Source organism: Anthonomus grandis, chromosome 1 (assembly GCF_022605725.1).
Source record: "Anthonomus grandis grandis chromosome 1, icAntGran1.3, whole genome shotgun sequence".
Lineage (NCBI taxonomy): Eukaryota > Metazoa > Arthropoda > Insecta > Coleoptera > Curculionidae > Anthonomus > Anthonomus grandis.
The window spans coordinates 650,467-674,993 of record NC_065546.1 but is presented as its reverse complement, the minus strand read 5'-3'; the positions used below and the strand labels follow the sequence as shown (position 1 = coordinate 674,993).

At 32.6% G+C, this 24,527-nt stretch overlaps 1 protein-coding gene across 2 annotated transcripts; it reads left to right on the top strand.

Moving 5' to 3' along the window:
• LOC126737725 (ribonuclease Z, mitochondrial) lies at positions 1-24,527 on the top strand. 2 transcript variants are annotated; one of them, XM_050442741.1, is made up of 16 exons: positions 1-117; positions 178-420; positions 479-665; positions 723-917; positions 6,034-6,151; positions 9,463-9,735; positions 16,138-16,282; positions 16,558-16,729; positions 16,802-16,971; positions 17,446-17,597; positions 17,650-17,710; positions 17,767-17,929; positions 17,981-18,130; positions 18,423-18,612; positions 18,689-18,912; positions 24,270-24,527. In XM_050442741.1, exons 2-16 carry the CDS (start codon positions 260-262, stop codon positions 24,429-24,431), a joined length of 2,523 nt encoding a protein of 840 aa, XP_050298698.1. In that variant the 5' UTR covers positions 1-117; positions 178-259; the 3' UTR covers positions 24,432-24,527. The 2 variants fall into 2 exon arrangements, with proteins under 2 accessions (XP_050298698.1, XP_050298689.1); XM_050442732.1 differs by having other exon boundaries at positions 6,034-6,208.

The window sequence follows — 24,527 nt, the reverse complement described above, 5'->3', positions numbered from 1 at the left end:
GTAAACGCAACCCAAAAAATGACGGATTTTGACTTTGACAGCCGATCAACATGCATTTTAAATAAACAAATTGCTCGCATTGCTCCTTTAAACTTCACCAAATTCCTCATTATCCAAGTAATCGACCTGATCCTTTTATTCCTAAATGATTATCATCCTGAAAATATCAAATTTTAGATTCACCGTACCATTAATCGCCAGACATATTTCAACTAACGGTCAGGGTAACATTTCTAACCTTCAAAAACTGCTAAATACAATGCCGAAAGAACCCAAACATATTGTTGAGGCACAAAAGCAAAGAATAAAAATTAAACAGAAAAATTCTAAATATGTACCGGGCAGGGTAACATTACAGATTTTGGGTACGGGAGCCAAAGGGGCTCCGAGATCTGTTTATTTATTTTCTGACCAAAATCGGTGAGTAGGTTATAAAACATTGTGAAATATTTATAAGAAATAATAATGAATCTTCTAGGTACCTTTTTAACTGTGGAGAAGGCACACAAAGGTTAGCACATGAACATAAAACAAAATTAGCTAAATTGGAGCATATTTTTATCACTCATCCTTCATGGAAAAATATTGGTGGACTACCTGGCACTGCCTTAACAATTCAAGATGTTGGGGTGCCAGAAATCACTTTGCATGGACCTGAAGGCCTTGTAAGTTTAATCTGAGTATAAAGAATTTTCAAGAGATTTTTATTAATCATTTTATAGAATGAAATATTTCCTGCAACTAGAAGATTTGTTGTGCTAAGAGATTTAAAAGTGAAGGTCGCAGAGTGTACTGAAAACAATCATTTTGAGGATAATGTTATGTCTGTTAAATATGTTCCTATATGTAAAAATGTGAAGATTGATAATGACTGTAGTGATGTAGCAGATCAAGATGTTCAAGCGACTGTTGATCAGGTTAGTAATTCCTAGCTCTGAAATAATTTTTTTTATTTAGTACCAAATTTTGTAATTGAGAATATTTTACATATTGAATTTTAGATAAAAATTTGATTAAAAAAATTAAAAAAGTTTAGAACTGAATATAGAAACCATAATGCTACAAATTTTATACTGCCTTAAATTTCCTAATAGTATAAAATTTTTTACAATTGCTTTCATAGATTTATCTTTGATTTGTGTTATTATTGAGAAATTCATATTTTTGCCATTATTGTGTGATTATTGAGAAATGTAAGAATATTCTGCATTTAATAATAACAATAATAATTATAATAAATGCCCTTATATTAATTAAAAAATGCATATACAAATCTGTATCAAAGTAAGGTAAGATCTAGCCCAGGGCTACTCTATCTAACCATATTAACAAAAGAAGTAACAAAAACAATGAAAACCTATCTAAAAATAAGAAATGAATGAGAATATTACCAAAAAAAATACCTTAAAATTATAAAAACCTATTTCAAAATATGCAATGGTTTAGATTTGAGGTTTTTAGGAAATGTATGATAACTAAAGTTAAAACACGCTTAAAATTTATTTTATTAACAAATTTAGTTTATCAGCTGGTCAAAGTGTTCTCCATTATTCTCCAAACAAAAATAAAGTCTATTCTCAAATTCTTCCTGAACATTTTGAAATACCATTTCTGGAAGAGCGCTACATGCCTCTGTAATTAATTCTTGCTTTTAAATCGTCAATATTATCAGGCTGAGTTTTGTTCAGAAACATGTTTTTATGTCCCTAAAAAAAAATTCTAACGATGATAAGTCTGTTGACCTATAAAGTTGATATAAGATGATACAGCCAAGTAAGGTGAGTATATGACCCCAGAAAAAAAGAAATGAAGATGATCAAATAAGGTGATCCTGCTAGTCAAGGTATACTCAATACTCAAACTCAAAAAATGCTTTATTGTCAACATAAACATAGAAGTTGTAGACAAAGCCAATAGACTGTACATTAAAGGAATAAAAACGAGAAACTAATTTAAAATAAAATTATATAAAATTCAGTCTTAAGTTGTCTTGAATTGTTGAAACAGTGGGCTGCCAAGGCAGTTGTGCATATAGTTCTCCTGATGCACCCGTCATGCCCAAAAGTTGTCTTATTTCTAGTGGAAGTTTATTAAACAGCTCAAAATGAGGGATGGGCAGCCTCAACAAATAATTTTGTCGTGTATTATAGTGGCTTCCTAAGTGGAGTTTCTGTTCTGAACATGAACCCCAAAAGCAAATTCCGTATCGAAGGTGCGACTCGATAATCGCGAAGTATGCAGATCTGGCGATGGAGAAATTAAGATTGGTGACAATAAACCTTAGGGCGTAGCAGCCTGATGAGACTTTTCTACATACATTCACAATATGGTCTTCAAATTTAAGGAACTTGTCTATGGAAAGATCCAAAAACTTACTGAACGGTGGCATGGTGATGGCCTCATTATTCAAACATATATCATTTGTATTACATTTAAAATTAAGGATATTTGTTTTAGAAACATTAAATGTCAAAAAATTTGCATCATACCAGTCTTTTATTTTTAACAAATCCGCACGTATATTGGCCTCCATTTGAGAAACATTAGAGTCGTGCCAAAGGATGGTGGTATCATCGGCAAACAACGTAAATTTGCCAGTTACCTGCAGTTGTGGCAGATCGTTCACATAAATGAGAAAAAGTAGAGGACCAAATACTGACCCTTGCGGAACACCCACATTTATATTAAGTTCCTTAGAGATATTACCATTAAGTTTGACAGCCTGGACACGATTTATTTATTTTATTTATTTATTTATTTACGCCATTCAACAGAAATACATCCAATTACTGAATGGGAAAAAAAATACATTTACAATCAATAACAATAAGGAAATGCTTAAAAAGAAAAACAATGAGAAAAGTAAAGAAAAAAAAACAAAGTTTTACTAAGAATAGTGCACTTTTTAGTGCACTCTGCGTAGTGGAGAAAATTTGTTAATGTTAGTCCTTGGTCTAGGTAGGTAAAATGTTTGTGAGTTTCTGGCTGATATGCGAGGTATGTGAAAGTTCAGATCTTGTAATAATTCTGGCAAGTGGATTAAGTTGTTCACTAATTTATATAGAAACTGCAAATCAGCAGATTTTCTTCTATATCTTCTAAAGAATGAAAGAAAAATCTTTCCAGTAACTGTGCATGTGGAAAACCGATTTCTGGGTACACTCCATCGCATTTATAGCAAAGAAATTTTAGACATTTTCTCTGTATACCCTCAATCTCATTTATATGGTTTTGGTAATAGGGGGACCAAACTTGAGAAGCATACTCAAGTATGGATCTGACATATGAGAAGAATAAGATTTTTAGGCTGAGGATATTATTAAAATTATGAGAGTTACGTATTACAGAACCTAGCATTCTGTAGCTACATTTGACAATATCTGTAATATGTGGCTGAAAAGAAAGAGAGCTATCAAATGTTACATCTAAGTCATTCAATACTGTTGATCTAGGGACTGTGACATTGTGTATGGTATAGTCATAAATCATTATTTTTTTCTTTAAACTGAAAGAAACAACATTACATTTAGCAGCATTTAGAGGCAGGTTATTATTTGTACACCATGCATTAAGTTTGTTTAGGTCACTTTGAAGTAAAATACAATCCAAAATGCTGTTAATTTCATAAAAAACTTTATTATTGTCCGCGTATAATAGACTATAGACGATTTGATAAGTAGGAACGAAACCACTCAAGGGCAGTTCCTCTGAAACCATAGAGCTCCAGTTTCATCAGCAACACTCTGTGACTCACGCAGTCAAATGCCTTGGACAAGTCACAGAATACCGCTGCTGCAACTTCATCAACATTCAGTCGGTTGTACAGGTGCTCTCGAAAAGCTAAAGATAGCATCATTTGTGCTCACAGACTCACGAAAGCCAAACTGCTGAAGACTCAATAGGCCAAACCTATTTAAAAATGAAACCATCCTCACCTTAACGAGCCGTTCCACTATGTTGGCTAAAGTTAGAAGGACAGTCGCGATCGCCACCCTTGTAAAGAGGAATAATCATTGCTCTTTTTAAGCACTAAGCTGGGAAAACTCCAGTCATAAATGAAAAATCAATTGACTCGGCCAAGACTTGAAAATATTCTAAGAGAAAGCCCATCCCAACTTGATGAACTCTTATTCTTAACATTAACCATTAACTGTATAAGCTCTTCCACACTTGTGGGCACAAAAAAAAAGATTCGGCTACTACCACATTGCTGAGATAGCTCCTGAGATTTATTTTTTGTGAAATATTGGCTGCAACGTTACTAGCAATATCACAGTAGAAGGAATTGAGGATATTGGAATCTAAGGTACTTGGAATAACCAAGACATTATTTTTGCCCCTTAGCTCATTTAAAATCTTCCAAGACTCTTTTGCTCTATTGGAGGAACAATTTATCCTCCTTTGAAAGTAGGTCACTTAGCCATATTGAATGAGTTTCTGTAAATCTTGCGGTATCCATTATAGTAAGCTAAAAATGTTGCATTGTTCATAGCGTATTTCCTAATGTAAAAAAGGGAGCGCATATTTTTTCCCAGATACTCGTAAACCCTTAGTATACCAAGGCTTTCGATTTTGTTTCTTAATATTGACAACAGGAAATGCAGTGTTGAAATTGTTTAATACTATTTGATGAAAGCTATGCAGTGGGTTAAGAGTAGTCAATACATTATTCATGATGTACTCAATAATTTATTCATGTTATCACGGTTTACATTAACATAAGGTATGTTTCCTCTGCTGCAAATAGCCGTCCAGGAATGTCCTGCTGAAACGAAATTTCATCGAAATTGACATTGAAGTTCCAAACAGCTCGTATAAGTTCCTCCTGCAATAATGCTACTTCATTTAAGTTGCCATTAATACCAAAAGATCCAACAATGTTAACTTCCAAAATTCCGGTTCAAATATTAAATTTTTCAGGATATTGGGTTTTTATTGGTACTGTTAAATGCTTATCTTTTCGAGACCATGAAGAGAAAATGATGATTCTGCAGTAAACAAGTTTTCAGCTTGTAGGGTTTATAGCCATGTTTTTTCGCCCTGGAATGTCAAGTTCTTTGGAAATTTGGTATACCTAGAGCAAGGCTCATTTGCTTCCAGAAAGGCACATACACTTGTATCGCTCTTAATCCTTTCTTCAGGAATTGGTAAACATACTCCGAATTTTTAAAACAATGGAAAATATTTAAAATTATTTTTTCCGTTGGGCACAGACTTCTTGAGCGCTATATCAGCTCTCAAAAACCACTTTAAAATATTTACTTTTGTTCATCAGACTACATTTTTCTTTTAAAAAATAGTAAGTACAAAAATATGCATCTAAATAATATTTTAAGTATTGTGATAACGGGAGGTTTAATTATATTTTATTGAAACAACTTGTTTCTCTCATCTCTAAAATCAGTCTATATTTTAATTTAATAATTTTGTACAAAGAATCCAAAATTGCTTAGCTAAACTATTACACATAAAACAATTATTAATAAACATATTTTTGCATTATTTGACATACTTCTGCATATGAACTGGCATGAACTCTGACTAAGCTATTGACCAATACATGTAATTATAGTAACATAAAATATTACATATGTATGTAAGTACCTACTATGTGATAAACTTAATTTATACTTAACTTAAATAATATTACATAACTTAAAGCCTCTATTATTATACTACAGTATTTATCCCAAAAATATGATTTGCTGCTCCAACGCGACTTCCACCTTTAAACAAGTCCAATGCACAAAATTCACGGCCAATCTGATATCTCAGGCTAAAATTGTGATTGTATAAATATTATATTATACGAGCGTCGCAACGATATCTAGTGGGGATACAGTCACTTATACCTTAGTAGTTGGGTATATACTGTATGTATTTCCTTTTCTAATGCATTAATCTCCTATCTGTAATATATCTTATTTTTTATACAACTTTTGGAGCTACAAGATGTAAATATTATAGTGAATTTTATATTTGAAAATTTCTGAAATCTACTATATTTGTACAATTGCATTGCTGCTTTTTCAGAATGAAGTCTCAACTTCAACAAGAAGTACAAGGAAAAGAAGCAGAAGGCGGTCATCATCCAGGTCGAGCCAAGAAAGCAATGTGATGGAGGATAATACTGATTATTATGCTCATGAACGTAAGAGATCAAGAAAAAAATATAGAAGTAGATCCAGATCCGTAGGCCTTAATCCTGGTATTTTTCCTATTCCCTTTTCGTTCTTTTTTACATGGCGAAACTAATTATTAGTTATATTTTAACATACAGTGCATCCCAAAAATTATGTCTATATTCATTTCCTGTCAATTTTTATTTCAACTTGCGCTTTTTTGATGCTCAAAAATAAATTTCGACCATCGACTTCATTTTTTTAAATAAAAGCACCTTTTTTTAGTTAATTTTTGAATTTCGCGTGGAATTTAACGTATCATGTCTATACCTAACATCAACAGTTATAATAATAAGGCTTCTATTTCCAACAGGCACCCACTTACAGGAAATACAGAAAGAATAGTGTACAACAGGTTTAAGGTTTGAAATTAAATAATACAATATAATATTAAGCTAAAGGAAAAGTTTTGGAAGAGGCTTATAGGTTAATAAGAATTTTAGAAAACATACATTTACTCAAAGCATTACCTACCTACAAAATCTCTAAGAGAAATTCAAGATTTAAGATTATTGATTAAAAAATCCTACTAAGAAAGACATTGAAGCAACAAAGAGGTCCAAGTTGTGGTTACAAAGAGTATTAAATAAGTTACACATATAATAAATCGGCGACCTTCTAAAAATGTTATTTATTGCTCTATTACACTGAAATGTTCGAGAGTTTCTATAGTTTAATTTGGGAACGACAAAGTAAATTTGATTTAACAATGAGCTACAGTCGATTTTATAATTAACTAACTTATATAAAAAGACCACGGCCGCTACCACACGGCGGTCGGCTAAGGCTTTCATGTTAAAACGTGCAAGCATTATATCTTGACATGACCTCTTGCTGGATAAACACCATCGGTCTTGTACATTAAATATTTTTTAAAAATCTACGCTGAATTGACTCAATCTCCACCTGATATACTGGATGCCATATAATTGAAGCGTACTCAAGCTTGGAGTGAACAAATGAGAAATATAAGAACTGCACCACCCTAAATTCATCAAAATTGCGACAATTTTCTAATTATAAAACCCAAAGATCTGGATGCTGCTATAACTGTATTATGGATATGATTCTTAAAGTTGAAATTTTGGTCAAAAGTAACACCCAAATCTTTAATTTCAAGACACCTAGTCAAAGAAATTTTTTTTTTCATAATTATGCTGAATAAAATTTTTGTTTCTACAAAGAGTTACCTGAAAACACTTTGACACATTAAGAAAAAGTCTGTTATTCCGACACCAGTCATATATATTATTTAGTTCAGATTGAAGCAGTTGGCAATCATATACAGTTTCTATTTTTCTATAAATTTTTAAATCGTCTGCAAAAAGCAGTTTAAGACATAAAATAGTCAGTGCAAGGTCATTGATAAAGAACAAAAAAAGAAGCGGCCCCAAGTTTGCACCCTGTGGGACACCAGATCTTACGATGAATTGACTGGAGCGAAAACCGTCGATTTCGACAAACTGCATTCGGTTTAAAAGGTACGAAGAAAATAATTTTAATACATTTTCAGAGCAACCCAGATAATAAAGTTTTATCAATAAAATAGTGATATCTACTTGATCGAAAGCCTTCTGAAAATCCATGTACAGAACATCCACTTGACTTCGGTTGTTTAGGGCTTGACATATGTATTCGGAAAGACAACATAAATTAGTGATACATGATCTTCGTTCCATAAAACCATGTTGATCGGGCGATATTAGCGTACTTACTTGTGCGTGTAATTGTTTGTGTATACAAATTTCAAAAAGCTTAGAAAAATTGCATATAATTCTAAGTTCTGACTTGTCGCCCTTTTTAAAAACTGGAATAACTATTGTTAGTTATTCCATTCATTCGTGTTTTTTAATGTTGGCTGGTGACCGTGTATTTGAATAGAAACTGTATGACAGTTGTACGCCAAACAAATATTGTCAAGTGTACGGCATCGGTTTTCACAATGGTGAAGTTAACGGAACGAGAAAAAATAGAAATTCTGTGCATGGTTGGGTTTAGTGATAGAACACGTACTTAAAGAAAAGCTGATCAATTATGCAGTGAATTCCGTCATGATCCTCCTCCGATATGTCAAAAGGTGTGGGTAGAATAGAGTATAAATTTAGAAAATTCGGTCATGTTAGAGATCTGTCGAAATCTGGTCTTCCTGCTCGAGATAAAAATGAACAACTTGACTTTTTGCTTTCTCTGGAAAACAATTTACTCATGGTGAAATATGAAATTTACCGAATTACTAACTATTCCGTCAAAAACATAAATATACCCATATAAAGTTATTTTAGTGTAAGAATTATTTGATGACGAGTTTTGTGAACGCTTGCAAAACATGTGCAATCTAAATAGTGATTTAGTAACAAATATTATAAGCCACGTTCTGCTTGAATGGTTGTGTGAACAGTCAAAATTGTCGATATTGGGCAACAGAAAATCCGCATTAGATGATGGAGGTGAACATTCAGTACCCTCAAAAACTAAATGTGTGGTGTGGAATAGTGCGCGGAAAAGTAATAGGTCCATTTTTCTTTGAACAGACTTTAACAGGACAAATGTATCTCGATTTTCTACAATTTAAATTAGTAACTAGCTTTATTTCCAAATTTATTGAACCCAGACTATCCTGACGAAGAACTCATTTTCCAGCAAGATCCTTCTCCGCACCCACTGTGCGTATCTTTTTGTATGAAACCTTTCCCAATCGGTGGATAAGAAGAAAAGGACCCATCGAATGGCCTGCTAGGTTGCCTGACCTAACACCAATGGAGTTTTTTTTTGTGGGGATACCTCAAGTCGAAGGTATTTGTTAATAGGTCAAATAATCTAGACGACTTGAAAGAGAGAATATAGCTCCGGAAATGATTGAAAATGTGCAACGAGACTTTATTGATCGCCTTGGATATTGTCAAGCCGTGAATGGCAACCATTTTGAACATTTAACTTAATTTTTGTTCTTTTTTTATTTGTTACATGAACCGTCTTTTTTTGATAACTGTTGATTTTAGGTATAGGACATGATGCATGAAACATATATAGAATTCCACGCGAAATTCAAAAATCAAATTAAAAAAAGGTGCGTTCATTTGAAAAAATGAAGTTAATGGTCAAAATTTATTTTTGAGCAACCCTGTATATAAAAACTTCAAGTAAAAAAAAGCGCAACTTGCAATAAAAATCGACGGGTCCGAGCGTTTTTGCCCAAAACCCATTGCCTAATTTTAAATGAATATAGACATAACTTTTGGGACGCACTGCATATAGTATGTACAATAAATGTGAATTTCAGAAAGTGGTAAAAGGACGATCCCGGAAAATATCGAATCAATAACTCAGAGTTTACTGAAAGAGACGAAAGAAAAAAACGTTTCAATGTGCTACGTTTGTCGTTTACAACCGCGACCGGGTGCACTCAGCCTTGATAAGTGTGTGAAAAGTGGTGTGAGACCCGGACCGATTTTGGGCCGATTAAAAAACGGAGAAGACGTTACTTTACCCAACGGCACAGTCGTGAAGAGTAAAGACGTTTGTGAGCCCGATGATCCTGGACCTATATTCATTGGTAAGAATATCGGTTTATTTTACCAAGATTTCTACAATGATTGATTTGAGTTAATAAGATAAATTTCATTACCAATAAACTATAATGGAAGTTGATCTGAAGTGAATAATTTGGATTAATTTAGCAGATAGTTTTATTTATAAACAAGATACATATTTAATGGAAAAAACTAATATTTATGAAAAATGTTGCAAAACTTTTTAAAATATCTAAATTAATAAATAAAAATATTTGATTTTTCATGACACAAAAAATTTACTACACATACCTAGAAAATAAGATAAACAAGTAGGTAATAAAAATATGACCTGCTCTTGCTATAGATTAGTTATTTGGTATGGTAGTTTAGTTCTGCACAAATTCTATTATCAAATTTCGGAAAAAATCGGGAAATTTTTAAATGAGCATCAAATAATATGGATGTACAACAAAATGCGGTAACTATTTTAACTAACATGGCAACTTTTATATTTCTGTATATCAAATAAATTTATCGGTGAACAAACTTAAGGCATCATTATATTTTTAATTTGCCAACAAAAGCAGGCACCAAAAAATACACAAAGCTTACAAAAAATCTAAATGAGCTTCTAATTTTCAAAACCAGTTTACCAAAATACCAACTAAACTTCAAAAACTCTAAATAAGCATCTAATTTTCAAATTCATTTCAACTAAAATATTATATAATCATCAATTTTTTTCTTAAAAGTTTTTATTGTGCATTCTGCAACAGCTTTCGTTAATGAATTACAAAAAAATCCGGCAACATGCGTTTATACTGGAGTGACAGTTATCTGCGTTTGGGATTCCCATATACGTTTATTGGTTATGGTGTATATAATATTTCAGTAGTATAACCAGTTGTTTTATGCACCGTTTTATTCGTTTTAAACATTAAATAATCATGGAACTCGATACTGTTTTACCCGGGAATAGTTCTGATGACAATATTCAAATGGAGAATGAAATAGAAATTCCTTCATATCGTTCGGACAGTGATTCGGAGATTGAAGAATTAGAAACAAAAAAAAAAAGCGTCGCGAGAGTAAGCAGTGGCTCTTTGTAAGAAAATTTGCATGTGTTAAAGAAGCGGAGGAAGTTGTTCGTGCAGAAAACTTTTACTTGGTCTATTTTAATAACACATATAACTGAAGAAGGAAAGAAAAGGTTTTATCGCTGTAACAAAGTAAAACGTCGTGGCCCTCAGTGTGCGGCACAAATTTATTTACTGTTTGAAGCTACATCAAATGCTGTTTTGCTCTATCGTGTAGAGGCTGCCCATAACCACGAGTCGATTGGAATTCGTTCTGATTACGGAATAAGTTAGGAAGTTAAGACAGAAATAAACAAACTATTTGATTTACATTTGAAGCCTAAAGCTATTTTAAAAAGTCTTAGTAAGATGGAGGGAGTAAAATTACCATCAATGAAACAATTGAACAATTATCCATCAAGTCGTAGACGTGTTAAATACGGTTCCTCAACTATAAGTCTAGGAGAACTGGAGCGATTGATATTAAATCATACAGCAGTTCCCGAGGACATACACCAAGTGTACTTTCTTATTATGCAGGGTGGCCATTTGAAAACGAAACAGAGCCTATTTTGGGTCCCTCAGAACATTTGCGAAAAAATCCTCGGACCCGTCAATTTTTGATTCAAGCGGGAAACATTTTTTTGCTAGTTTCGCCCCCCTTAGGGCAAAGCCCTAGCGGGGATGACAACGGCCCCCAAAATTTTAAACCAAACGGGGGGTCGAGTGGTACCTTATTTTGAAGGTATTTTTATGTGGATTATAACCCTTAAGTTTTAAATCGTTACTATTTGCCTAGTCGATACAGGGGCTAATTAAAGTTACAAAAAAATGCTAAAAAGTATAATTTTAAATAAAGGGCTTAAAGATAAAATCAATCAAGTAAATGTTAAAAATTTTGGCCTTCGACTTCCATACAATAATACAGATTTTGTTCAAACCTTTCCCATACATTTTGCAAAATTTCTGGGGTGATTTGACGACATTCATCAATTATTCTTTGTCGCAAATGGTCTAGCGATGTTGGCTGACTAGCATAAATTTTAGTTTTTAAATGGCCCCATAAAAAAAATCTAACGGGCTTAGGTCCGGGGAACGAAGAGGCCATTCAATAGCTCCTCTTCTTCCAATCCATTATCCTGGAAACGTTTGGTCCAAATATTGACGAACCCTTGCAGCATAGTAAGGTGGCGCCCCATCTTGCTGAAATACTAGACGGTTTTCCAAGTACTCGTTGTTATTTTCTAGTGTCTCCACTAATGCTGGATGAATTGTATTTTCTAATAACTCCAGGTACATCTCTCCTGTTAAATTGCCAGATAAAAAAAAGGGCCTACGATATGTTTACCAAAAATGCCAGCCCAAACATTTAATTTTTCAGGATGTTGTGTATGCACCTCACGAAATATTCTGGGATCTGAATCAGCCCAATAGCTACAGTTGTGACGAATCACAGTACCGTTTAGGAAAAAGGAGCATTCGTCAGAAAAACATACATTAAATAGAAAGTGTGGATCATTGGCGGCTTGTTCAGATATAGTTCCACAAAATTGTACTCGCCTATCAAAATCGTCTTCGTTTAGTTCTTGTACGAGATGCATTTTGTACGGATGAAACTTGTTTTTTTTAATATCTTCTGAATGCTGCTTCTCTTAATACCAGACACGGTTGATAACTTCCTTGTGCTCAGTATAGGATCTTGCACAATATGGCCTAAAATAGCTACTTCTGAAGCTTCATTCACCACTGGATTATCCATTTCGCGCTTTTTATTAGCCACAGACCCAGTTTCCCTAAATTTTTGAACCAATTCCAAAATGTACTTGCGATGGACCTGTCGATTAGGGTGTTGTAGTGTGTTAAAGAGCTGGGCAGTTCTATTAGCATGTTCATTGTTCGCAAAGAAAAGAGAAATTATTTCAACTCTTTCAGAAAGTGAATAAACCATTATCACACTCAATGTTGTAACTAACTAACTTTAAAGAGCTATTAATTTGTTTGACACACTATGATCTGACAGCAGTAATTGACAACCACTATTAAACTTCAAAATGTTGCTATAATGACAGTCTCAACAATAACCATGAGTTCCCTTGCAGAATTGGCATAGATACCTACGGGTATTAAAAAAAAAAAACAACAGAAAGTACGGTTCACAATGTAGAAGAACAAAATTTTTTGTATTTATTTAACTGCTAAATTTACAAGCATTTTTTTTTCATAAAAAATGTTGACATGTTTTTGTAGCTTTTATTAGCCCCTGTATCGACTAGGCAAATAGTAACGATTTAAAACTTTAGGGTTATAATCCACATAAAAATACCTTCAAAATAAGGTATCACTCGACCCCCCGTTCCATTTAAAATTTTGGGGGCCCTTGTCACCCCCGCTAGGGCTTTGCCCTCAGGGGTGCGAAACTAGCAAAAAGATGGTTCCCCCTTGAATCAAAAATTGACGGGTCCGAGGATTTTTTCGCAAATGTTCTGAGGGACCCAAAATAGGCTCCGTTTCGTTTTCAAATGGCCACCCTGTATATTCGAGGACGAACCAATGTCCTTTCGATTTGCATTGTTTACAAAACATTTACTGGGGTTAGCAGAACGTCATGCAAATATTATCCATGCTGATGCGACATATAAGTTGATTTGGCAATGGTTACCGGTATTAGTTGTAGGAACTACAGATAAACAAACTACAGATAAAATTTCATCCGATATGTCTAGGAGTTTCGACAAACGAGCGTCAGGAAGATTTTACCATGTTACTTAATAGTTTAAAAGAACATGTTTTGTTTGTATACGGACATTCTCTACAACCGTCGGTATTAGTTTGTGATGACGGGAATAGCATCAAAAATGTTTTTACAGAAGTCTTTGGTTCTCAACCCATTGTGAGAATGTGTTGGGCACATGCAAAAACAAAAATGCAAACCAGGGTTGAACAAACTTGCTCAGACAAAAACGCCTGAAAGAATATATTACAAGACATTGATGCTTTACAGTCTGTTACTTCTCCTGAACATTTTACTAGCGCATTACAGCTTTTTATGAGGAAATGGAAAACCCAAACTAATTTTATTAAATACTTCAAAGAAGAGTGGTTAACTCAAAGTCGCATTTGGTACCTAGGTGCTGCCCCAGGATCACCAGCCACAAACAACGCACTGGAATCGTTTAATAGAACCATAAAAGATAGCAATACATTACGCGAAAGATTTCCTTCTCGTTTTCTGCTTATCGCATCGGAGATAGTTAACGAATGGTCCTGCAAAACTACAGAGGAGTCCTTTTCAATTACTCCGCTTATTACACTTCCTGATTGGACAAAAGCATATCAATGGGCAAAATTAGACAAAAAAATAAAGGTGTTAGATGCTGACACGAAGAACAATGACTATATAGTACCAGGAGGTCAAGTATTGGATGTTCAGGCTGAAAGACCTTGGGAAACTTTTGATGAATTCAAAGAATTTTTTTTTTTCACTTGGAGAGTAACAATTCCCAAAGAAAAAGATGATTGGATGAATGGTAGCTGCAATTGTCCACAGTTTTTTAAGTTGCAATATATGCAAACATCTTCTGGGCCTAGCAATTAGATTAAAATATACAGTTCCGCCTGTAGAGGTAAAAAATATCCGTTTTGGACCAAAAAGAAAGCGTGGACGTCCATCAAAATCCAAACCTGCTTTGGTAATTCAGTGATGTTTTTAATGTATTGCAGTCTTATTAATAATTTGTTTAATGTTCACTCTTAAAAATGGGATTTTTTGTTCTTTTTGTTTTATAAATAGAAGACAATGAAGTATATTTGTGATGCCTATTTTTGTTTTATTTTATGTTCACTAGCTTTTGTCATATTATAAAGTATGAAGTTCAAACAGTTTTTAGAAGCTTTATTATTTAAATAGCTATCCAGATTAGTATAAAACAGTTGACAATATTAACTTTATTAGATGCTCAATAAGTATTTTTGTTGCTCCACCCAGTTTTTAAATGTGCTAAAAAGTATAAAAACTGATCTTCGATTAAATACTACCCGAAAAAATCTCACTTTTTTACCAAATTGTACATTTATATATACGTTTTATATATTATATTTCATAATAATAACGTATACATGCTGTTAATGACTGTATAAATGTCCTACTGGTTTGATTTTTTTAGTCTTGATCTACTCTTCACAGATAATTTCTCTTAACCAAGAACCTAATTAAATTGTAAAGAAATCAGTGCATAATATAAGGTTAAAATATAGTAAGCCAATGATAATACAAGATTTAAACTCGATACATAAGAAATTCAAACAACAATACAACTTTGCAAATTAAAGGAGTATTGGCCTCAAAGAGACCAATAAATTTTAAATCTCTAATAGTACAGCCAATATAGGCATTTGAAAATCAAAAAAATTGTCCTGGGTCTCATACTTGAGGAATCGAAAGGGGTCCTTTAAAAAAGCTTAATTTCACATACTCATGTTCATTTGAAAACTTTCCACCACGGATTTATCGAATACCACTGTATAAAAAAAAACGGCGAAATACGTCAAAAGGTTTGTCAAGGGGGACAACTTCACCCCCTTTCACCCTCAGGGTCATCCCCTTAAAAATTTTAAATAGAAAAAGGTATCGAGTAATAGCTTGTTTAAAAGGTCTTTCAAAGTCTTTTATTTTGACGTTTGATTTTTTTAAATCAATCGATTCGTTTTCGAGAAAATTAGAAAAATCTTTGTTTATCTTAATTTGTTCAGATAAAAAACAAAAACATGAAAATATCAGTTTTTTTCTCAATAATTGTTCAAAATGTTGCCCGTTTTTGGCCAAACAATGATATAGGCGATGTTCAAATTCCTGACGGACATTTTCAAAAACATGTTGTGAGATATCATGGCAGCTGTCAATGATGCCTTTACGAAGTTCATCTAAACTTTCAGATTGGGAAGTAAACACAATAGATTTCAAATGACCCCATAGAAAAAAGTCTAACGGCGTTATATCAAGAGATCTAGCAGGCCATTCTATAGGCCCCCTTCGCCCTATCCATTTATCTGGAAACTCGTCGCCTAACCATTGCCGAATGGGAAGAACATAGTGAGGAGAAGCGCCGTCTTGCTGGAATTATATTTCAGACGACTAGAGAATATAAGAGGAGGGGAGGGGGATACACATTTGTGAAATTAAGCTTTCCTAATGGAATACTACCAACTCACAAAGTTTGAGACCAGGGCCAATTTTCTTCCAATTTAGGCCCTTTTTTGATAGAACATTGGCTGTACTATAGTGTAGATTATTAAGTACACTCAAATGCGGATCTTAGAGTATACAATATGAAAGGCCGGTCACACTGTATCTATGAACCATTTTTCTAGTTGTTGATTGCCCATCTCCAGACTATATTCAATCCCTGGCCACAAACTTAGAACTAAGTAAACATCAAAATAGTGCCCAGTCAGATGAAGATCTTGCAGCGTTGATTGTTCATTTTACTTCCAAAGAAGTGATGGAGCTTCCTGAGTAAGTGTAATTAATCTTTAATTTTAGTACATTCAAACTCTTTAAAATCTAAATCATAAATCAATCGTCGAGGTGTACCAGCAATACCTAGAAAGGCTGGTTTTAATAGAATACAAGTTTTTGTGATGGATTTTTTTTTGTCAAGGTTACAAATTATTCAAACTCAAAATTTCTTGTATATTATGATATTTATCAGAGGAATATAATGTTTGTCTTAATAAGTAATTTTTTACTTTAAAGATTAATTGTCTTTAACAAAGATCTCTAATGTTTAGTTATCAGCAATGGATGGATAAATTCTCTCCCAGCACTGTACATATACCGGTGAACGAACTCAATTCATGCATGGGCAGTGTAGCCGTCCATAGAATTCAATATAAATTAAATTTGCTTTCTGAGGACTTTTTTCCATTACTGCGCGATCATGGAACACCAGATATTTGCGAGGTAATTTTGTCAATATGCATGTTTCAATTACAAACTACGTTGTTTCGATAGTATATATGCGATATTTTATAGGCAGTTAATCATCAAACAAAGAGGCAAAAATGTGATGACGTAGGCATAGAAAATCTAAAAATTAATGGTGGCAGTAAATTGGAAATTAATGATTTAACAAAAAATCATAACCTGGAGATCGTTGGTTGTTTAAGTAGTTATCATTTGAGGCCTAAACAAGGGATTGACAGGTATTTGTTTTCTGTAGTACAATAGATTTTTGGGGTATTAAAATTTTAAGTAATCCATGCAGCCTTTGGTTGTCAAATTTTCATCAGATGATCCTTCTCGTTTTTTAGGTAACGCATAAAAATGAACTTGATTTTCTGGCCGAACCGTAAGTTGTAAAGAAAAACGTATTGAATTACCTTCCCGAAAATGAATGTAGCCAATGGGGCCAAAGTTAAATTGTAAAAAAATAACAAAATTACCGCAAATGAAACTCGCGGCAATTGAGTAACTATAGCTCTCTTTGTTCCGCTTGAACTTTGCTCCATTGGTTGTACAGCTTCACGTAAATTGTATATAATTTAATTATTTAATTTTTTTTTTTAATACATTTTTCTGTACGATTGTTTTGCCACAAAACGCGACTGCGTGGATTTTTTAAACCTGCACACATTTTTGAATTTAAGTATATCTGATTTTTCGTCTTTTTAATTTAGTTCTTCTCGGGTACAGTTAGACCCGCAAGAATACATAAACGAGATCACATCGTTAGAAGATTTCCCAAACGCCCTTGCAGAATTGAAACAGACAGTGTCTTTCTCTAAATCCCAACTCAGGATTAGAGAACATCCGAAAGTTATATTTTTAGGTTTGTTTTTCTCATTTAAACGCAGAAGTATTGTTAAAAAATAACTTTTTAGGTACTGGCTCGTGTATCCCAAATAAAACGAGAAACACTAGTGGAATACTATTGCAGACAAGGTAAATTTAATACAAATATATATATTTTTTTAAATCTGTTAAGGTCACCTTTTTAGCGAGTCTAATATTATAATAATGGACTGTGGAGAAGGAACTTGTGGCCAAATAATAAGATTTTTTGGACCAGAGAAAGGTGATGAGGTACTAAGCAACATAAAAGCCGTATATATTTCACATTTACACGCTGATCATCATATTGGACTGATAGGACTAATACAGGTGCTTTTTTTCACTATTTGATCTGTCTTGATAATAATTTTTTGTATTCAGGGTAGGAAAAAGGCCATGGAAAGACTGAAAATTAATCCTCAGCCCCTTTATTTGTTTGCTCCACAACAGATATTGACGTGGCTTTACTTTTATGATAGATGTTTTGAAGAGATAGAGGATCAGTATGAGCTGGTACCAAATGGAGAACTTGTAGGTAACCTTTTTGTAAAAATTTACAGAACAGAAATGAATTAGACTATTCCAAGTTACTTATTAAAAGTAAATGTGGATTAGGATTTAATTTAGTAGATTTTCTTGTTCTACATTGTAAATTGTTTGTAAATTTATCCTGAATGTTATTTAGGATAAATGTACTGAAATATAAGGAATATTATAAGTTATTGTAAAAATGTGCATTAAATTTTACAAAAAAAAATTCTTTTCTATTTTCAATCGTAACGTTTCTAAATTAAATTTATGCTACTCATATCTCTTTTCTCAGATTTTTAACCAGAATAGTTATCCAATAGAAAAGAAGAATGAGATTCTTAACAATTTGGAATTTTGTGATATTAGTACTTGTCTAGTTAAGCACTGTCCAAATGCATTTGGAGTGTCCGTTATTCATAAATCTGGATATAAAATTACGTATTCGGGAGATACTATGCCTTGTGAGCAGCTAGTCGAATTGGGTAAGCATGCAATTTGTAAATAGGAAAAATAATTTTTTACTCGTTATTTTTTTAACAAGAGCTGATTTGTTTTTAGGAAAAAACTCTGACGTATTAATTCACGAAGCCACAATGGAAGATGAATTGGAAAAAGAAGCTCTCATTAAGTTACATTCGACCACTTCCCAAGCCATTCAGGTCGGAAAAGATATGCAGGCAAAAAATATCATTTTGACACATTTTAGTCAAAGATACGCAAAACTTCCGAGATTTAATGACAATTTTGCCGCGAATGTTAGTATAGCCTTTGATAATATGCAGGTAAGAAGCAAATTTCCTTTTAACCTTATAATATTTTTTTTTTTTAAATTAATTATTAATAATAAGTTTATTCAACAAAATACACTAAAAAAAATTTTAAACATTAAAATATATGAATAGATAAATGGCCCACAACAAGGTTAACCTTGTCAGGGGCTTATGAATACACTGAGTAATAGTAGTTTTTTAAATAAAAGAGTTTACAAAAAAATCTTAATTTAGTACTATCAAACTTATTACACTAATAACGATAAAAAATACTTATGCTTTTCAAGTTTTTACTCCTAATAGTGCTAGAATACATAACAAGTTTCAAGTTGATATCATTATATACAATCAAAATAAACAATTGAAGTCTTGGAAGCATAACAGCCAAGTTCAAAATAGGGTTTTACGTCTAAATTGGAATAAAGTGTAATAAATTAGGGTTTATTACACTTTATTCCAATTCTGACATATCGATCGCGCACGCTGCTTTGTTAATATTATTATGCATCTTTTTGCTGTTGTTTGTGTTTTTCAAAATGTCTGCTCCACATACCTGCTATAAATATTATATTGTATTTTAATAAGTTCAGATGTACATAATGTTCTATGTTGAAAAACGCCTTAGACAACGAAAATGGTTGGACCGGTATTAGCCTATATTTACAAGGTTAACGAAGTGAGCCGAATTTTTCTTGCATTATGGTGACACGCTTACTCGTGTTTTTTTCTTACCAGGATGCTTCTGCCGCTTTGTAGGTGGTTCTTCTTCTGCTTCAGTTTCTTCCATTTGATCTGAAATTAAATTTTAATTATTTGGTTAGACTAATTAATTATGCTGTGTATGTCAAAAGTAAGCCTAATTTTTAATTATTACTCTAAAGTTTGTTATCAATAAAAAGTTGCCTATTAGAGAAAAAGAACGTTATAATGAAATCGGCTGATTAGTAATATTAATAATAAGAATTAACTAAGGCCTACCTAGATCTTACCTTCTTCAGGACGGTTACTTCAACTAGTAGTGGAAGTTTATCTTTTTTATATTTTATTTAGGAAATTATCTGCGTCTGGGTTATAATCAGCGTCCTCATCGCTATTATCTGAAAGTAGGACAACTGAATAAGATGGTTACGAGCTTTCAAATAATATTATTAACAACATACATTGAAACCTAACCTTAAAACCTCACCTAAACACACTAAATGACTCAAATTACAATAAATAATATTGGATTTGATAAAAAGTAGAACTTACCATTAAAAAGGCTAAAAGAACTATCTTCTGACATTTTTTATCAAGTTTGATAGCCTCAACACGTAAACAATTTAAACACAACATCAATGCGTAAAAAAAAAAACGGCTTTAGTAAACTAAATTGTCAGCCATTTTTTAGAAGCCAATGGGTACAAGTGACTCGCGGCACATGTATCCCTTGACTTCTAAACTAAAAAGCATTTTTAAGCAGTAGTTTTTTTTCGCCACTAGATGTTAGCACATGATAGAGTTCCACTTATCTCCCTTGGCCACGAACATTTTAAAGTGTTTAAGAGTAAGTTTCTGCATTTAACTCCATTATGAAAAGTATGTGAGTTGTACCCCTTGGCTTCTCAGTAGTGATGTTAACGTTCGTTACTTTTAGGTACTTGTAACGATTCGTTACTTTCGATACAAGTATTCGTTACTTTGTATTAGTAATTTCGTTACTTTCGTTATTTTTGATATTATGAGTATAATGATTAAAATTCGTTTAAATTTATTGCTGTTTTAGATACAAACTTATGTACGACGTATGTTCATGATATTGGACAATCAATCAGTTATAGACATTTTTTTTGCACTTTTAAATCTCCTAATTTTTCCGAATATGCAGTGTTATATTATGATTGTTTAGGTATATTTTCTTTATAGTATAACGATCACGATTAAGCTGTTTTATAATCGCAAAATTATGTATTTCGACCGTACAAAAAATGATAAACATTTATTATATATTTTTCCTAAGTAGGTATATTTAAAAAAATAAATAAGTGAACGCATACATAAGACAAACTTATATTAATTTAGGCAAATTACTACAAATCTAAACAAAAAACAAAACAAAATGAATGTGTTGGTAAACTAACTTAAAATTAAAAATAAATTTAATACCATACATTAAATATATGTACAACAAATTGTAACTTAGGGTGCTACTCTTTCCAAACAACATTTTTTTTGAAACAAAATTTAACCTGATAATTTAATATTATAACAAATACGATTCATTATCATTATAATATGTCATTATTACAGTGCAAAAATATAAGTTTCTCTACGTTTTTTTGATTTTAATCGGTTGCGCCGTGCAGAAAGAATTTGTCCTGCTTTTGAGAAGAGTGTTTCACAGGGAACTGAAGTTCCAACAATAGAAAGATGTTTTTGAGCCAAAACTGATAACTGGGGATATGTTAAATGACGAGTTCGCCACCAATGTAAGGGATTTTCTTTTCTACCGATATTCGGTTCTGATAAAAAAGTTCTAATTTCTGTAACAGCTGTAGGACTTATACTACTTTCAGTAGACCTGATAGTTTCATCAAAGTCCTCCCAAATTAAATCTGCACTTAGAGTGTTTGGTTGAGTTTCTATTGCGGTTTCTTCAGATTCATTAATTACAGTAGGAACAGTTTCAGCCTGTTTTTTATTAATTTGTCTTACAACTTCTTCTTGAATCTTTTCTTTTACTTGTAGAGCTATATCAAAATTAAAAGCTTTTGCTTTAAATCAAAAAATGTAGATTTCGCCAAAATAATATTAGTTTTTATATTTCTAAATCTAAATTCAATGGAAGTTGATAACTGATTGATTAATTGTTTTCCTGTATCTGTAATAATTGTGTTAGAATTTAATTTATGCAATGCTTTTTTTAAACCTCCTACAATTAAAATGACCTTTGAGAGTGTAACTGATTTATCCGCACACATTTCAACACTAACTTGCTCAAACGGTTTTAAAATCTTACATACTTCATCTAACAATGTCCATTCTTCCGCATTTGGCAATTCTATCGGATTCTGTAACACTGCGACAGTCGCTCTTAAGGGTTCACTTAATTGTAGGAAACGTTCAAACATGTAGTATGTAGAATTCCATCTGGTTACAACATCGTTTATTAATTTTAAAGGGATACATTTTGGATCATTGTTCATTTGCTTTTGTGTGGATAATAGCTTTTGGTTTGCCTGAGAACTTCTATGAATATATTGAACCGCTGTTTTGATTTTTTTTGGATATTTTGAAGGCAACCTTCTTTTACTATTAAATTTATTGTGTGTGCAAAACAGGGCATATGGACCCAGCCACCTAGTTTAACAGCACCAACCACATTAGCTGCGTTATCAGTGGTGACTGCATATACCTTATCTAATATTCCCCATTCAGCTGAGCCTACACGTTTTAATTCAATGCATTCATTTTCAGAAGTGTGCCTTTCATTATAGCTAAAACATGTTAAAATGCAAGAATGTAATTCCCAGTTATCAGTTATAAAATGCGCTGTTACTCCTAAAAAACCCTCTACATTAAGTCATGTCCACCCATCTGTAGTAAGGGTAACAAAATCTGTCCTTTTTAAAAGATTTTTTAAAATGATAACTTTTTCATCATACTTTGCAACCAAAAGAGATTTTGTAAATGTTGCCCTATTTGGTTAATTATACGATGGCTCTATTGCTTTTAGTAATTTTCTAAAACCCTTATCCTGAACTATACAGAAAGGTTGCAAATCTTCAATTATCATGTTTAAAATTAAGTCGTCCATTAATTTTGTACGCGGTAGTGAAATAGGTCGTGAATCAAATTTTGTTAAACTTGCCTGTTGAGGTGTTTTTTTCTTATCATTTGGTTTTTTAATTGACGATGACGACTCTTGGTTGATTGCATTAGATGTGGACGGGATTTCTGGGTCAGGTTGAGTATGGCCTTCAGTTGAATTAGAGGATTCAATATTTGATGGCGTCAGCGGCTGAACTGATAAACTCGAATGATCTAATTTTTAAAAACAATAAATTATAATCTATGCGAACTACAAATTAAAATGTTCAACACTTCACGACTTTAGAAAAATATAAAAATGGCCGACTGTTTCCTAAAATATACAAGAGAACAAAAAAAAATCAGAAGCTTTGGATTAAAAAATAAGTTTGTTAAATGAAACACCCAGTTTTTATAGGTGTTTTTAGGCTATAAACTTTGTAATATTTCATTTTGAAAACTAAATATTGTAATATTTAGTTTTCAAAATTATGTATAGATTGTGTCATATAGAAAAAATTACACAATACCATTTTCAAACTCTAACTTACTTGTTTTTTTTTTGCTGGCGGCTCATCAATGTCATCATTCTCGTCATTCCTCTCATTTAAACCTGTAAAGTGTTTTGTCTGCATGTGTTTTTTTAGATTGGACGTGTTGCCGCCTTTAAAAGAATATACTGTCTTGCACAAATTGCATTTGGCTTTTCCTTCGGAAATGACTGTGTAATGCAACCAAATAGCACTACATTTTTGTATTTTCCCTTTTTTTCCATTTCGAAAAATACGCTATTACGTTTCACAGCAAAATAAACAACATGATATTCTTTCTCTTTAGAACGGGGAATCCCAGAAACTATAGCCTCCAGCTAATCATAGTCCATATAGAATTCTACGAAGTAGGTGAATTCCAGCCAACAGCAAAAAAAGAACCTTAGACATCACCGGCATCGGCAATCTGCATGGCATTATAAATTATATTCTCTTTGGACTGGACCCCGCGTGGCAACCCGCAACGAGCAACGCAACCTGTTACATAGACCCCCCGTTATCCCGTCGTAGTCGGTCGTAATTCCTAAAATTTTTTAGACTCTCTCGCATCTCGCTGTTCGGTTCGCATAAATTTTGCTTTTCGTGATTCGTTGTTTGTGGTTAAAGTAGAAAAAATCAGTCAGAAACGAAAGTAACGAAATAACGAATAGAAATTTGCTTTTGTATTCGTTACTGTATAAGTACAGCTTAAGTAACGAATGCTTTGTAACGAATACTTAAATTTTTGACATCACTACTTCTCAGCCCTTCAAATAAAAAAGGAAAAATTTAATAATTTAATATTTTTGAAGAAAACAATGGAGGCAGATTATCATCCTTTCTACGATAACTTGAAGCACGAATAAACTTTTATTTAATAAAAAGATTTTAATTTGTTTTTGTTTAATAAATTAAGAAAAATTGCATCTTTTTTAAAATATAACCCCAAAAATACAGTTTTTTGCTTCTCCTGTAAAATTACTCATTTTGGACTTGTGCACTTTTCACAGTAAGGTGACGATATAGTTAAAGTTAAAAAACTTATTTTAGATACGATTGGACGAGTTACCGTTAGTTCCTCTTATGTATCCCGCACTTAAGGTCATGTTTGCAGAAGACTGTGAAGAAATGGAAACCAAATCTGCCAAAAGACAGTTAAAGTCTGAAAGACAAGCCTCATTAGACAGAAGCAAAATGGAACAGAATAGTTGATAATAATGAAAATAAATATTTTATTATATTCATTGGTTATGAGATAATTTATTACACTTTATTTTTGTTAAAATAAAGGGCGTATTATATACTGTA